General features: G+C 34.2%; 1 protein-coding gene and 3 long non-coding RNA genes across 4 annotated transcripts; 3 read left to right on the top strand and 1 right to left on the bottom strand.

The window, feature by feature from the left end:
* The first annotated feature begins 5005 nt into the window (after nucleotides 1-5005).
* Nucleotides 5006-5511, top strand: LOC142231971 (uncharacterized). The gene is made up of 2 exons (XR_012720978.1): nucleotides 5006-5240; nucleotides 5298-5511. It is a non-coding gene; the product is annotated as an uncharacterized LOC142231971 (long non-coding RNA).
* A 2072-nt stretch (nucleotides 5512-7583) lies between these two features.
* On the top strand, nucleotides 7584-8199 carry LOC142230594 (uncharacterized). The gene is made up of 2 exons (XR_012720745.1): nucleotides 7584-7930; nucleotides 7998-8199. It is a non-coding gene; the product is annotated as an uncharacterized LOC142230594 (long non-coding RNA).
* Nucleotides 8200-9857: 1658 nt separating this feature from the next.
* Nucleotides 9858-10611, top strand: LOC142229374 (uncharacterized). The gene is made up of 2 exons (XR_012720393.1): nucleotides 9858-9992; nucleotides 10046-10611. It is a non-coding gene; the product is annotated as an uncharacterized LOC142229374 (long non-coding RNA).
* A 4642-nt stretch (nucleotides 10612-15253) lies between these two features.
* Nucleotides 15254-15825, bottom strand: mRpS14 (mitochondrial ribosomal protein S14). Its single transcript, XM_075300751.1, has 2 exons — nucleotides 15713-15825; nucleotides 15254-15655 (listed from the first exon to the last, which is right to left on the bottom strand). The coding sequence occupies exons 1-2, from the start codon at nucleotides 15761-15763 to the stop codon at nucleotides 15332-15334; spliced, it is 375 nt and encodes a 124-aa protein (XP_075156866.1). The 5' UTR covers nucleotides 15764-15825; the 3' UTR covers nucleotides 15254-15331.
* Nucleotides 15826-16656: the final 831 nt, after the last annotated feature.

The raw sequence follows: 16656 nt of genomic DNA, 5'->3' as shown, positions 1-16656 counted from the left end.
CATTCTGTTACTAACAACTACATAAAACGGAAGTTTTAATAAAAAGAAAAAAAAAGAACAATCCTTATAAAGCAGCGGTGGGATACACCAAATACTAATAACTGTATTGGAAATTACGCAAAGGACCAAAATGAATACGAGAATGCATCAATCGGCTAGAAGACAACTGGAAGCGCGAGAAAATGCAAGAAATTCAAATATTGATGCATTCTGTTCTGATGGAGATGGACATATCACGAGAGATGAAATTAACGCTAGGATGCAATCTCTTGAAAGTTTAGTGAGAAATTTATCTGATAGACAACATACAGCAGGTGTGACCGCAAGTGCTAATTTTATTCCGGAATTTGAACCTGGAATAATAAATTTGCCAGCATCAGCGTGGATTCAGAAAATCGAACAGTTTGGAGTTTTGAATGGTTGGAACGATAACTATAAAATTTTCGTCATGCAGAATCGACTAAAAGGATTAGCAAAAAATTGGTTTGAGAGTTTAAATAATTACTCGTTGTCATGGGAACAATGGAAAATTTTGTTAATTCAATCATTCCCAGAACACCAAAACTATGCAGAAACTCTTAAGCGATTGGTTAACCGTGTCAAAGTTCCTGAAGAGTCAATGGCGAAATATTATTTCGATAAAAAATTATTGACAGATGCATGCAAAATTTCCGGACGTGATGCTGTTTCGTGCATAATAGATGGACTCCCTCAAGGCAGTACCCAGATTGGAGCAAGAGCAGGCAATTTTATAACACCTGAGGACTTGTTTGGGCATTATCTTTCAACATTTCCCAGTAACATAGAACCTAGATCAAAAATTCGGAAGATAGAGGGACGATCCATAACAATACCACGTGAGGAAAATGAGGAAAAGGACTTGATTTGCTTCAATTGTAAGAAAAGGGGACATTATGCCAACAAATGTAAGGAACCTGCAAAGAAGTGTAATAAATGTAGAAAATGGGGACATCAAACCCAGGAGTGTTTGAAAAATACGGGTGAGTTTGCCACATTGAATGTAAAGAATAGCAGTAATTCAAGCAAGGATTTTTGTTATTTTATGAAATGTAAAGTGCATGGTGTGAGTTTTGATTCATTCCTTGACACAGGATGTTCTGTGATACTTATGAGGCAATCTAGTGCTAATACATTAAAAATTGAATATGATAAGTGTTGTATGCATGTTATGGGATATGGAGGGTCAGTTGTACCCGTGATAAACAAATTTTCGTCCAAACTAGAAGTTGATTTGGCTACAGCTGTAGTCGAAATTTACATTGTACCCGATTATGCGCAAGATGTTGACGTCTTAATCGGGCGACCTTTGATAAATCATCCTAACATTATAATGATTGTGGCGAATAATGTTGTTCATCTGATGACTCGTGATTGTGGTTTATTACCCGAATTTGATTGCGAGTTGAAGAAAAAATTCTCCTTATTTGTTGATGGCACAGTTAATATCCCAAAGAGACAGGCCCAACTTGTAAATGTTGTTACTGATTCAGACACGAATTTGAGTTATTACATCGACGACTTGTATGTTAATAAACCGAAGGGCGAATATCAAATCATGGGATGTGTTTTTGGTAATAATGGATTAGTTCTAATCAGTAATGAATCCGAAGAGGATATAATTTTTAAGGATGGGAGTCGGATTGGTAGAGCCCATGCATGTTATTTTGATGAAACTGGCTGTATAGAAAATAATGTTGTAAACAGGAAAGAGTTGAATAATTTGAGCTATGCTGAAGTTTCTACTCAGTGTGGTCATTTGACAGAAGAACAAATTAAACAACTGATGTTACTTTTGAATAAATATAGATGTTGTTTTGCTAATGATATGTCAGAGTTAGGGACAATAAGAGACTCGGAAATGAAAATTGTCTTAAAGGATGAAATACCGCTGTCATATAAACCATACCGCATGTCTTGGTCGGAGAAAGGGATTGTACGGGAAATGGTAGATGAATTAAAAAATGCTGGCCTAATTCAGGACTCATCATCCTCGTATTCCAGGCCCATTCGTTTGGTTAGAAAGAAAGATGGCGGATACAGAATGTGCATTGACTTCAGAGCTCTGAATAGGAAAACTGTGAAAGAAGTGTTTCCAATGCCGAGAATGGATGATGAAATTGATAGACTAAAAGGTAGCAAATACTTCACTAGTCTAGATTGTGCAAGTGGATACTACCAAATCCCGATGGATAACAACTCCTCTCACAAAACAGCCTTTATTACACCTGATGGTCATTATGAATTTTTGAGAATGCCATTTGGTTTGGTAAATGCGCCTGCGGTTTTTCAACGAACCATGAATAAAGTTCTTGGAAATTTGAGATTTAATATTGCAATGGTTTATATGGATGATGTATTGATTCCTTCTGACTCAATTGAAAATGGGTTTAAAAACCTTGAAATTGTTTTGAAACGGTTTGAAGAAAATGGTGTTACACTTAAATTAAAGAAATGTTTTTTTGTTCAAGATAGTATACAATATTTAGGATTTGAAATAAATTCAGAGGGTGTTAAGCCGGGAAAAGACAAAATAAGAGCTGTTCTAGAATTTCCAATTCCTAAAAATATACACGAAATACGACAATTTTTAGGATTAACAGGATATTTTAGGAAATTTATTCATCAGTATGCCTTGATAGCCAGGCCTATTCAAATGTTAGTGAAAAAGGATGCAAAATTTATATGGGGGGAGGAGCAAAACAAAGCTTTTCAAGAATTACAACAACGTCTTACAGATCGTCCTATATTAGCCATATACGATAGGGAAGCTTACACTGAATTGCACACAGATGCTTGTAAATGGGGAGTGGGCGCGGTTTTGTTTCAGAGACAAACTGATGGTTATTTGAAACCGGTTGCATACTTTAGTCATACAACTTCAAAGGAAGAACAATGTTATCATTCATATGAGTTGGAGACTTTAGCAGTTGTATATGCATTGAAACGATTTCGAGTATATTTATTAGGAATTGAATTTAAAGTTTTAACAGATTGCGCAGCTTTAAGAACTGCATTTACGAAAAGAGATTTATTTCCGAGGATAGGTAGATGGTGGTTAATGTTACAAGATTTTAATTTTGAAATAGAATATCGTCCGGGGTCTCAGATGGGTCATGTGGATGCACTAAGTCGTAATGCAATAGAGCCCCCAATAAAAACGGATATTAATAGAGTAGATATATCTGAGAAAGATTGGGTACTAGCAATGCAGCTCAGTGATGATAGGTGCAAATATCTATTAGAAATTCTTAAAAATGCACCACAAGATAAGAACGAAAAACAAATTCAAAAGGATTTGGATTAAAGCAGGGCAGGCTGTACAAGAAAACTGAAGATGGAATAAAATGGGTTGTACCCAAAACGTCTAGAAGAGAAATAGTTTTCAATCATCATGATAAGATTGGCCATTTTTCAGTACATAAGACAATTTCTGCTATAAGCAATAAATACTGGTTTGCGAATATGAGACGTTATGTCAATAGATATATCGCATGCTGTCTCCCCTGTTCTTACAACAAGGTAGTTTCGGGTAAGCAAGTAGGACAATTGCATCCTATAGAAAAGTCAAACATTCCATTTGAGACAGTACACATTGATCATATTGGACCTTTTTCGAAAAGTAAAAGGAAGAACATGTATTTGATTGTGATGGTAGATGGATTTTCAAAGTACGTGCAATTAAAAGCTGTACCAACGACAAAGGCGGATCATGTAATAAAATTTTTAGATGATTTTATAAAGATTTTTGGGGTACCAAGGCGAGTTGTTTGCGACCGGGCTAGTACTTTTAGATGCCATAAGTTTATGAATTTCACAAGTGAATGTGGAATAAAGGTGATCCATAATGCGACCGCAACTCCACGAGCGAATGGCCAGGCTGAGAGATATAATAGAACTATTTTATCAAGCATACGAGCATCTGCAGTAGAGGAGAACAGTTGGGATGAATGTGTGAGTAACATTCAGTGGGGTTTGAATTCCACCGTTAACAAATCTACCGGAAAAATACCCAATGAACTTTTATTTGGATTTTTACCAAAGGGAAAAAATGATGCATATTTAAGTAATGAGGTGGTAGAGAATGTAGGTCAGAATTTTACTATTAGCCGAGAGCAAGCTAAAACTTCAATAGAAAAGGCACAGAGATATCAGAAAAGAAAATTCGATCAGTGTAGAAAGTTGGGTAGTATTTATGAAAGAGGTCAATTGGTTCTTGTTAAGAAGACGAAAACAGTTGACGGAGGTCGAAAATTACTTCCTAAATTCTGTGGTCCATTTCAAATAGTGAAATATTTGGGAAATGACAGATATGTCGTGAAAGACATGCCGGGATCGAAGAGGACGCAAAGGCCATATGAGGGAATCGTATCGGCCGATAAAATTAAAATATATAAATCATTTTTGGAGGAAGATGATGAATAAAATTGTTTTCTTAAATTAAAAGATTATATTTCTCAATTTCAGATGTATCACGTGGACGTGTACAAAGGAGCATGGCCGAGTTGTAGGCACTTTGTATAATAAAAATACTTTAAATATTATTTTTGGAAAAACAAGCCAAGAAAATTATTTTACAATTTATTGAAAATAAAAAAAAGGAAATGTCATTCTGTTACTAACAACTACATAAAACGGAAGTTTTAATAAAAAGGAAAAAAAGAACAATCCTTATAGTATTGGCAGGCTGCGAAAAAGATAAGTCGAATGGGTAGAGCTAGTGGTGTAATTCTTTGTGGCGTAAAAAAGGAGTTACTTGTTATCGACAAGTAACTACACGGATGAAAAAGACTGTTTTTCATATGTTTGGCTATAAACATTATATGTTTGGAACACAAATTTTTAAACACAATATTTTTGAGTGCAAGCATATAATGTTCATAAACTAGCATAACATGTTTGGGACATATATGTTAATATGTTAGAACATATTATGTTTGGGACATAAAATGTTTTTAAATATAATATGCTTGGATGCAAACATCCCTGCCAGCATTTCAAAGTTCCATTTCAACCTCATCGTTACCACAGACTCGTAAATGTCACTTCAACCATCATGAAAAGGTACATCAAAAAGTACATGCAAGTAATTTGCCATCCCTACTGCTAAAAAAGCCATTTTTTTGTGAAACGCCAAGCGCAACCAGCTTGTTATATTTTAATTAAATAAAAACGAAAATAAAGTTCTGAAAACATAGATTATACGCTTAAAATTGTGAAAGGTATATTGGTGAACAATGTGGTGATTTTCCAAATGGAATAAAGTGATTGTTTTTCAGATATTTTACAGACACGCTGTCTCCATGGAATAAAAACACTGGTTGATAGACGCAGCAACATGTAACTCGCTACTTGTAACTCAACATCATCATTAATGCCAAAAATTATGTTAAATGTAATGTGATAGTGGTATAAATCTTATATTTTTAAGAATTTGTAAATGTTTAATCAAATTAATAAATATCTAAACAAACGTGTTTTACTCGACCACAATGATTCTTTTACAACTATCTTAAAATGCACTTTTTCTGATTGTTTGGAGGGTCCCTTATTGGCGTCGTTCTAAATTGATCTATAAAGGCACCTAATAATTGCACTCATGCGAAACATTTTTGTAGTAACTTGGCGTGGTACAACTTCTCAATAGTGACGGCGCTTTTCCGACGAGTATTTGATGTCGTATATGATTGTTTTCGACGTAGTGGGGATTCTCAAAAGAGTCCCCAAATTCAAAAAATGTTGGCAGGGTATATATTAATTTAGAAATAGCCTATAAACATATATGTGTTTAGTAGCTTGGAGCGCTATTTAACAGGGAGCGATATTGAATTAAGTTGGTGGTTGTTGCTTGTTATTACAAAATTGACATTTTATTTTTCCTTGGGCAATTGATCAGCTACTTCTTTGATCCTTACAAACTGTGTGGTCCGCTGCTCGAATCCCCGTCCCGCAAAAGGTAAAATTAAAATAAAAAAATCATACAATTGAATTTCTTCTACAATGTTTGTGTTACAGAAAAAGGTGCTAAGAACTAAAAAATCTCGTGGAAGTGAGAAAGATGTGGGGGAATATACAATTGGGCAGAAACAAAATTTTGAGCATTCAGGTCGAAAACCTATGTTGTTAGCACCTATATTACCTGTTTATTTTCATAATTCATTATGATTATAAATATATAAATAAATAAATAAAATTTTGAGCACAATATTGTTTGGGAGAATTTTTTTAAGCATATAATATTTTTGGGTGCAAAATGCTTCCAAACATATTATATGTTCACATAATAACATATTGTTTTTTGGAAGACAACATTATTGAATTTGGATGCAAAAATACAAAATGTTTGGAACTTAGACTACCCAAACATATATTGGTTAGACCAATATGCTTTCAAACATATTATATATTGGAAGAGATCAAACATATAAATGTTTGGGCAATAGCCAAAAATGTATATGCTTGAAGCAAAATATGTTTGGGAGTATATGTTACAGAAGCGATTTTTTGTGAGCGTGTACTACACATATATTAGTGCAATGGGTACATCGGTACACGATATAGCGGCAGTACATCTGGATATGCTAAAATATGTTAAAAGCTTTACGATACAAAACAAGATATGGTCCGACCATTTACCATTATGTATACACGCTCACAAAAAATCGATTCTGTAACATATACTCCCAAACATATTTTGCTTCAAGCATATACATTTTTGGCTATTGCCCAAACATTTATATGTTTGATCTCTTCCAATATATAATATGTTTGAAAGCATATTGGTCTAAACAATATATGTTTGGGTAGTCAATTTCCAAACATTTTGTATTTTTGCATCCAAATTCAATAATGTTGTCTTCCAAAAAACAATATGTTATTATGTGAACATATAATATGTTTGGAAGCATTTTGCACCCAAAAATATTATATGCTTAAAAAATTCTCCCAAACAATATTGTGCTCAAAATTTTATTTATTTATTTATATATTTACAATCATAATGAATTATGAAAATAAACAGGTAATATAGGTGCTAACAACATAGGTTTTCGACCTGAATGCTCAAAATTTTGTTTCTGCCCAATTGTATGTTCCTCCACATCTTTCTCACTTCCACGAGATTTTTTAGTTCTTAGCACCTTTTTCTGTAATACAAACATTGTAGAAGAAATTATTCAATTGTATGATTTTTTTATTTATTTTAATTTTACCTTTTGCCGGACGGGGATTCGAACAGCGGACCACACAGTTTGTAAGGATCAAAGAAGTAGCTGATCAATTGCCCAAGGAAAAATAAAATGTTAATTTTGTAATAACAAGCAACAACCACCAACTTAATTCAATATCGCTCCCTGTTAAATAGCGCTCCAAGCTACTAAACACATATATGTTTATAGGCTATTTCTAAATTAATATATGTTTGCATCCAAGCATATTATATTTAAAAACATTTTATGTCCCAAACATAATATGTTCTAACATATTAACATATATGTTGCAAACATGTTATGCTAGTTTATGAACATTATATGCTTGCACTCAAAAATATTGTGTTTAAAAATTTGTGTTCCAAACATATAATGTTTATAGCCAAACATATGAAAAACAGTCTTTTTCATCCGTGTAGAGATGAACGTGAGACAAATGCCCCTGCCAGCATTTCAAAGTTCCATTTCATCTTCATCGCTACCACAGACTCGTAAATGTCACTACAACCATCCTACTGTGATGGGGGGCAGCATATCATAAAGTACAAAATGTACTTCATACATGTATTTTGCCATCACTACTTTTACAAAAGCCATTTTATTTTTTGTGAAACGCCAAGCGCAACCAGCTTGTTACATTTTATTTAAATAAAAACGAAAATAAAGTTCTGAAAACATAGTTTTTACGCTTAAAATTGTGAAAGGTATATTGGTGAACAATTTTTGATTTTCCAAATGGAATAAAGTGATTGTTTTTCAAATATTTTATAGACACGCTGCCTCCATCGAATAAAAACACTGGCTGATAGACGCTGCAACATGTACTCGCTACTTGTAACTCTACATCATCATTAATGCAAAAAATTATGTTAAATGTGATGTGATAGTGGTATAAATGTTATATTTTTAAGAATTTGTAAATGATTAATCAAATTAATAAATATCTAAACAAACGTGTTTTACTCGACCACAATGATTCTTTTACCACTATCTTAAAATGTACTTTTTCTGATTGTTTGGAGGGTCTCTTATTGGCGTCGTTCTAAATTGATCTATAAAGGCACCTAATAATTGCACTCATGCGAAACCTTTTTGTAGTAACTTGGCGTGGTACAACTTCTCAATAGTGACGGCGCTTTTCCGACGAGTTTTTGATATCGTATATGATTGTTTTCGACGTACTGGGGATTCTCAGAAGCGCCCCCAAATTCAAAAAATGTTGGCAGGGTGCAAGACACGTCAAAATCCTTAAACATTTTACCTAAATTAAAATGGATAGAACACGAAAAAGAGCACTATCAAAGAATAATGAATCAGAATCTTTTACAGGCAAGAGGAAATATAAACAATTTAACAGATATAGCTAACATAGTAAAACAATATGTTAAAGTGCAAAAAATTAAAAAATCATTGAAATACAAAAGCAAATGGTTTGACAACGAATGCGAGATGACAAGATGTGAATCATTTAAAAATCTAAAAAGTTTAGAAAGGTTCATAACGATGAGAACAGGAATTTATATATAAACTCTGCGAAATATAAAAACCTTTGAAAACGAAAGAAAATGAGTTATCACAGAGACATAGAGTTAAAAATTAGTCGAAGTTCAGATCCCAAGGAACGGTGGAAGCTTGCCAAATAAATAAAAGGTCAAGATTTCAAGATCGGTACAAATATAACGGCTCAAGGTTTTCAACGTTATTTTAGTGTACTTCTAAGGACTTGGACAGGAATATCGATATTGAGGAGATACGTAGTGTTTTACACAAAACAAAAGACAATAAAGCTCCAGGAATAGATAGAATACATTACGAATTTTTGAAAAACTCTACCAACGAATTTTTTGCGAAATGGCCCGAATTTTTAATGTAATTTTCAATTCCGGGAGAGCTGACGTCAACCTAGAAGAAAGTGTAATATTCCCAATATATAAGAAAGGAAATACAGAGATACCAAACAACTATAGGGGATATATTTTATGAACGCAATGGCAAAGGTGCTGATTGGTGTTTTAAATGAGAGGATAACGAAGTGGACAAACAATAACAAAATATTGAACGAATTCCAAGCAGGATTCCGAGAAGTTACTCAACGGTCGATAATATATTCAGCCTATCTTCACAAATTCACATAAAACTGGCGGAAAAGAAGAAGGTATATGCCTTTTTTCTTAACTTTTCCGAGGCCTTCGATAAAGTGTCAAGGAAACTGCTGATGTATAAATTACACAGACCAGGAATGTCTACCAAAATGGTGAATATGATTGAACTGTTATATAATAACACGAAATCCGTTGTGTGGGCTGGAAATGATTTATCCGACCATTTTTTAACATATTGTGGTGTACGTCAAGGGTGTCTATTATCTCCTCAATTATTCACACTATATTTGAATGACCTTCATGACTATCTGGGGGCTAATCACGGCATTCGATATCGAATTCATAATCGTATCGAAACAATTGTCGATACGATTAAAAGTTTGGATCACGGCATTCGATCGAAATTTGATGCAATTTCTCAAGCGTTGCCAAAAGCAAAAAACGAAGCAGAGCAAAATGAAATGACAAAACAAAGTTAGCGTCGCAAAATAGAATGTAGAAAAAAACATGTTTTTGGAGGTTTAAAAGTAAATTGTATTGCATTATATCTTATGGACCTATATCTCTTTTTACATTCCTCCAAATTCTTTCCTAATTGGAGGATGAGATGAATATAAAATAGTTCGGCAACAAATAAGGAATAAAAGTGCACATTGTTATTGGTGTAAGTACATGGGTTTGAAATGGTGTGCACTGTTAGAAAGTCACCTTTTGTAGGCTCAATGGACGATTTCGGCTGACGAAGGAGGCGTTCAAATGGAAAATAATTTTTGGTGGCATGTCAACGTCAATTTTATCACTTTACAATTGTCTGCCGTCTTAAAACTTTTTGCGAGTGGGAGACTTCATAATTCACTATTCTTACAAGGTGGTCCAGAAGCGTTATGTTGTCACGGAATGGTACGGTATTTGGTCGATCACAATCTCTTGAATATCGATCTAGCATGTGCGCTTTATATATGGTTCTTTGCCAAGCTAGAATGCTCGCTGCGAACACTACTATGACCAATTTTTGTTTAACTTTTATTGGAATTGCATTGGTCCTAAATATTAAAAATATGTTCATTATAGGTAAATTTACTACAAACTAGGAACAATTCGAACTAAAACTAATATATTTACTATTCCTATATGGCGAAAACAATGTAAAAAACATGTGAAAAATGTTTTACGATTGCAATTTACCAATCGAAAAAATTGTCGATCAAAAAAACTCGATATCGACTCCCGTGATCCGAAAAATTTAGATTTCGATCAAAAGTTCTCGATATCGAATGCCGTGATTAGCCCCCTGGAAGGAGGCCTGACAGTTGATAATCTTAATATACGTGTCTTAATGTATGCGGATGACATAGTAATATTAGCGGAAGAAAAAATATGATACACAAACTTGAAGAGTACTGTATGCAGTGGAATCTGACAGTAAACTTGGAAAAATCCAAGATTATTGTTTTTAGAAACGGAGGTCGCCTCGCTGTAAATGAGAAATTGAGTTACTTAAATCGCAACATTGAAATTGTAAATGAATACTGTTACCTTGGAGCTATCCTAACCCCAAAGATGTCGTTTAGGAAGCATGTTGAAAAGAGGAACGATTTATCCAAGAACTGTATAAATTCAACGTGGAATTCACTTATAAATAAACGGAATGTTTCACTAATAACGAAGTGGAAGATTTTTAAAAGTGTGTGCAGGTCAACACAAAGCTATGGCGCGCAAGTATGGGGTTACTCCTACTTTGAGGAAGTCAACAAGCTACAGAGATATTTCTTGAGAAGAGTTTTAAAATTGCCAGATTTTATGCCGAACTATACTTTTGTCATCCCGTGTAAAAATTGGTGGATCTAATTAGACATGATTATATCTCAAAATTGGCCTCTTTAGATCTAAGTAGATTTACCCAGATATGATGAGACAGAATAAGATATAATTATATATAATTCCATATGTGACGAGATCTAACATAAGATCCAACTATATGTAAGGATAGATATGATTATATCTAAGACATTAGATCTAGGCCAATATTGAGATCTGATCAGATCTAATTCCATAGTAATTAGATATGATTAGATCTTACCATTTTTTTGATATTCTTATATCTAATCGTATCAAATTAGATCTCTCAACTTTTACTCGGGATTAGAGACAGATACAGTCGAAAACGATATTTGCACCTTACAAGTACATCTCGATTACATACATAAAGCACTTTTTCGATATGAGAAAGAGCGTCTACCTATAGTTATGGTATAGTTAAAATATGGGAAAGAAAAATACTTTGGGCAGAAGCTTTGGAAACCAGATCGAGGGAAACATATATAACTCTCGATGATATGCCAACAAATCCTGAAGAATGGAAAATAAAAATACAAATATTGATGCAAGAGCTAAAATCCCAAAGTTACCACAGAATGTTTGAAAAAGCAGCAGCAAGTGAAAGCAGATTTTATAGATTCCCAAATTACAACATAGGTGTAGACTACATGAAAGATTGCACAAATTTAGATAAGACAAGTTAGGAAAGTCTAAAGTCGGGCGGGGTCGACTATATTATACCCTGCACCACTTTGTAGATCTAAACTTTCGATACCATATCACATCCGTCAAATGTTTTGGGGGCTATATATAAAGGTTTGTCCCAAATACATACATTTAAATATCACTCGATCTGGACAGAATTTGATAGACTTCTACAAAATCTATAGACTCAAAATTTAAGCCGGCTAATGCACTAGGGTGGAGCACAATGTTAATAAAAATATATGGGAAACATTTAAATCTGAAGCAATTTTAAGGAAACTTCGCGAAAGTTTATTTATGATTTATCGCTCGATATATATGCAGTAGAAGTTTAGGACAATTAGAGTCATTTTTACAAATTTTCGACTAAGCAGTGGCGATTTTACAAGGAAAATGTTGGTATTTTGACCATTTTTGTCGAAATCAGAAAAACATATATATGGGAGCTATATCTATATCTGAACCGATTTCAACCAAATTTGGCACGCATAGCTACAATGCTAATTCTACTCCCTGTGCAACATTTCAACTAAATGGGAGTTAAAAATTGGCCTCTGTGGTCATATGAGTGTAAATCGGGCGAAAGCTATATATGGGAGATATATCTAAAACTGAACCGATTTCAACCAAATTTGGCACGCATAGCTACAATGCTAATTCTAATCCCTGTGCCAAATTTCAATTAAATCGGAGTAGAAGATTGGCCACTGTGGTCATATGAGCGTAAATCGGGCGAACGATATATATGGGAGCTATATCTAAATCTGAACCGATTTCAACCAAATTTGGCACGCATAGCTACAACGCTAATTCTACTCCCTGTGCAAAATTTCAACCACATTGGGGTAAAACTCTGGCTTCTGGGACCGTATTAGTCCATATCGGGCGAAAGATATATATGGGAGCTATATCTAAATCTGAACCGATTTCAATAAAATTTGGCACACTTGACTATAGTACTAATTGTCCTTCTTGTGGAAAATTTTAAGCAAATTAGGGTAAAACTCTGGTTTCTGGGGCCATATAAGTCCATATCGGGCGAAATATATACATGGGAGCTATATCTAAATCTGAACCGATTTCTTCCAAAATCAATAGGGATCTATTCTGAGCCAAAACACATACTTGTGCCAAATTTGAAGTCGATTGGACTAAAACTGCGACCTAGATTTTGATTACAAAAATGTGTTCACGGACAGACGGACATCGCTATATCGACTCAAGAGCCCTGAGCATTTTTGCCAAAGACACCATGTGTCTATCTCGTCTCCTTCTGGGTGTTGCAAACATATACACTAACTTATAGTACCCTGTTCCACAGTGTGGCGCAGGGTATAATAAGTATCATAATGAAAACCAGAGCGGACATCCTCCCCTTAAATGCCACCAAGTTTAATAGACCTGAAAATGCGAAATGCACCATATGTCACATGGAAGAAAATGAAACCCTACAACATTTTATAGGGTATGTCCGATTATGGGGGATGCTTACTTGGTACAGGTGCAACTAAGCCAAACGGAAATAATAGAACTGTTAAATGGGGAAGCAATAAATAGTTGGGAGAAATTATATAACTATGTACGAAACGCATTGACTTATAGAAAACGTATAATAGATGAGACATTTTCAATAACAATATTAATAATACATTCTCAAATTGTAAACATGCAACACTATATCTAATACCCTGGACATTGACAGATAACTTTTAGTTATTGTCATATAGTCAACATTTGGAATTAATAATATATAATTTAATAATAATTTAAAAAATTAATTATTATTAAATATTAACAATAATTATAATGGAAAATTCGTAAAAAAAAATCGAACTCCCGTAGCGATGTTAAGCCGGAACAGTTCCGGAAGTGCACCCATTCCAAGCACCGGTTAAACCTCACCGAAATCGAACGATGGTGAATTTGGTTTCGGCAGACCGAACAGTACCATGGTCCGGGGTTTTCCTCTACCCGGCTCGGAGAAGGCTCCTCGAGATGAACCTTCTCCAACAAAAAAAAACGGATGAAACAACACGTACCCTGATGTGGCAGCCGCTGGCCGGTGAATAAAATCCATCGGGTCAATCCGGTGCATAGAATCCGCCGACGTGGGATTGCTCTATTCGTCACATAAATAGTAGTCACATATATTGCCTGTCTATGACAAAGGTTATTGCCAAGACAAAAAGCTTTTTCAACTAATGCAGTGTGATATTTCAGCAGAGAAGATTTTCAAAATTTCGTGAACAAGTTCCTAGCTGGGCAAAAAAAAACATATACAACTTGTGCACAGACAAGAGCGATACACAAGATACTTTGGGATCATTTAACCCTAAAACTTAACGTTTCTGGACCACCATGTAAGAATAGCGAATGTTGAAAACTTCCACTGGCCAAAAGGTTTAGACGGCAGATACTTGTAATATCGATAAAATTGATGTTGACATGTCAGCAGAAAAAAAAAATAAATTTTCTAATTATAAATTTGACCTATAAAAATGCGACAACAATAATGGGTTAGGTTAGGTTAAAGTATTAAAAATCTTACGTTTTTTTTTTTGTGTCCAGCAAAATAGGACAAAATCAAGGCCAAGAAATCAACCAAAACAGCTAAGCTAATTTTTAACACATACAATTATAATAATGCATGAAAATCTTCTAGAATATTGTTCAGCAGTAATGGTTTGTCAGCGCCAAAATGTATTTAAACATTTTGAAAGAAAATCTTCACTCCAGCGATGCTAAAATGGGATTCCGAGATGAATTGAAATACTGTCTCATACAAGTGATTACTGGGTCTGTCATTCGGGATCGATTTTTATAAATCTCGGGATTTCAGGACATAGAATCCCGGGATTTTTTCGGGATCCGTTAAATACTTTAAGTAATAACAATCAAGAGCGCCTAAAAATAGTGGTGTATTAAATCAATTCAATTCAATTTTATTTACAAAAGAACATACGAATCAATTTCAAATTGTTATTTTACTTAACGAACACAGTCCAACACAACAATATGAACAAAGAAAAACAAAACATTATGACAAAAATAAATTAAAACACAATTTCATATCGCTATCTTACTCAGCAAAACATTTTAAGGATTTTGATTAGCTATGTTTTCATACACTTGTGTTAATACTTTTGTAGTTCATCATTTTAAGTAACTTCTTAATAATATCAAGGCGACCAAGAAATAAAAAAAAAACAAACGAATACTTTTGTGAGTCACTGTATAGGTATAGACGATGAAAAATGTTTAGGATCAATCGAAAAAAAAATTCGATCAATAAAACTCGGTATCGACTCCCGTGATTTGAAAAATATAGATTTCGATCAAACAAAATCCATAACGAATGCCGCGATTAAGCCCAGTCTCCATTAGAAATCAAAAGAATTACTGTTCAATTATTGTTCTTAGTATAGGAACATTTTTAATAGATTCCAACAGAATAAAGTAATACATAATTGCAATCAATTGTTACCACATAGCCCTCTGTACTCCTGATAGTTTATTATAGTCAGCCAAATGGCGCCATACAATACGACTTAGACGATATTTGTGGACAACTCCTCGTGGCCGGGAAGTTAAAGCACAGCGTTCACGTACACGGACCAAACACGAATTTCTTGGGAACGCTGAAATTTCGGCATCGGCAATTTCTCTCAGTTCTATAGGTAGAATGTCATTTTTCCGCAATGCATTAACTCTTAAACGTTCCTTGGCATTTTCTTGTACACATTTCCGACGTTTTACATCACGTATCATCTTCCAATCTGACCACTTGTTCCGAACTTGCTGAAACTATAAAATTATATCATGGCTGAATATATTTATGAAATATATGTTTTATAAACGTACACTGTAATTTGTGAAATTAATATATTGTTTGATTTTGGTTAAAGAATTCATTTTCTTGTGTTACTATTTTCTTTCACGTAACTCTCGTTTGATTGTGTACTAACTAATAACACCTGAATCAGAGATGAAAAATCAATTTTTGTCAATCGTACCATCGAAAAAAATGTGTATTTTTCGGTACAAATTGTACCAAATTTCAAAAATTTTACCATGAAATAGCAAAAATAACACTTGAGATATTCAGGTTGAAGAATTAAATGTTTTATGAGCTTTATGCGCTTTACAGACTATCAGTTATTCCGGACGACAGTGCTCGTGTCGAACATAATCCATATATTGTGCATATTATAAGTTAAGTCCGAAGGCATAATCGATACTGTTGCATGTTTATGGGATCGATAACACATTTACCGATTATTTAGTCATCGCCAAAAAGTCGTATCGATCCGACACATTGTAAGATTCTTTACAAACACCGACATTCCGTCCGGAATAACTGATAGTCTGTAAAGCGCATAATACAGAATATCAGTTATTGTAAAGAATCTTACAGTGTGTCGGATCGATACGACTTGTCGGCCATGACTAAATAATCGATAAATGTGTTATCGATCCCATAAACGTGCAGCAGTATCGATTATGTCTTCGGACTTAACTTACAATGTGCACAATATATTGGATATGTACAACACGAGCACTGTCGTCCGGAATAACTGATAATCTGTAATGCGCTTTACAGATTATCAGTTATTCCAGACGGAATGTCGGTGTTTGTAAAGAATCTTACAATGTGTCGGATCGATACGACTTGTCGGCGATGACATAATAATCGGTAAATGTGTTATCGATCCCATAAACATGCAGCAGTATCGATTATGCCTTCGGACTTAACTTATAATATGCACAATATATAGGATATGTTCGACACGAGCACTGTCGTCCGG

Source organism: Haematobia irritans, chromosome 3, assembly GCF_050003625.1.
Source record: "Haematobia irritans isolate KBUSLIRL chromosome 3, ASM5000362v1, whole genome shotgun sequence".
Taxonomy (NCBI): Eukaryota; Metazoa; Arthropoda; class Insecta; order Diptera; family Muscidae; genus Haematobia; species Haematobia irritans.
The sequence above is the reverse complement of the archived record's forward strand: the minus strand, read 5'-3'. Positions and strand labels throughout refer to the sequence as shown.

What these genes read in the sequence shown, in the direction of transcription:
- mRpS14 (XM_075300751.1), bottom strand. Translation starts at nt 15,763, where the DNA reads ATGAATTCTTTAACCAAAATCAAACAATATATTAATTTCACAAATTAC. An exon ending in TTAATTTCACAAATTACAGT is followed by an intron (nt 15,656 to 15,712) that starts GTACGTTTATAA and finishes ATAATTTTATAG; the next exon opens with TTTCAGCAAGTTCGGAACAA.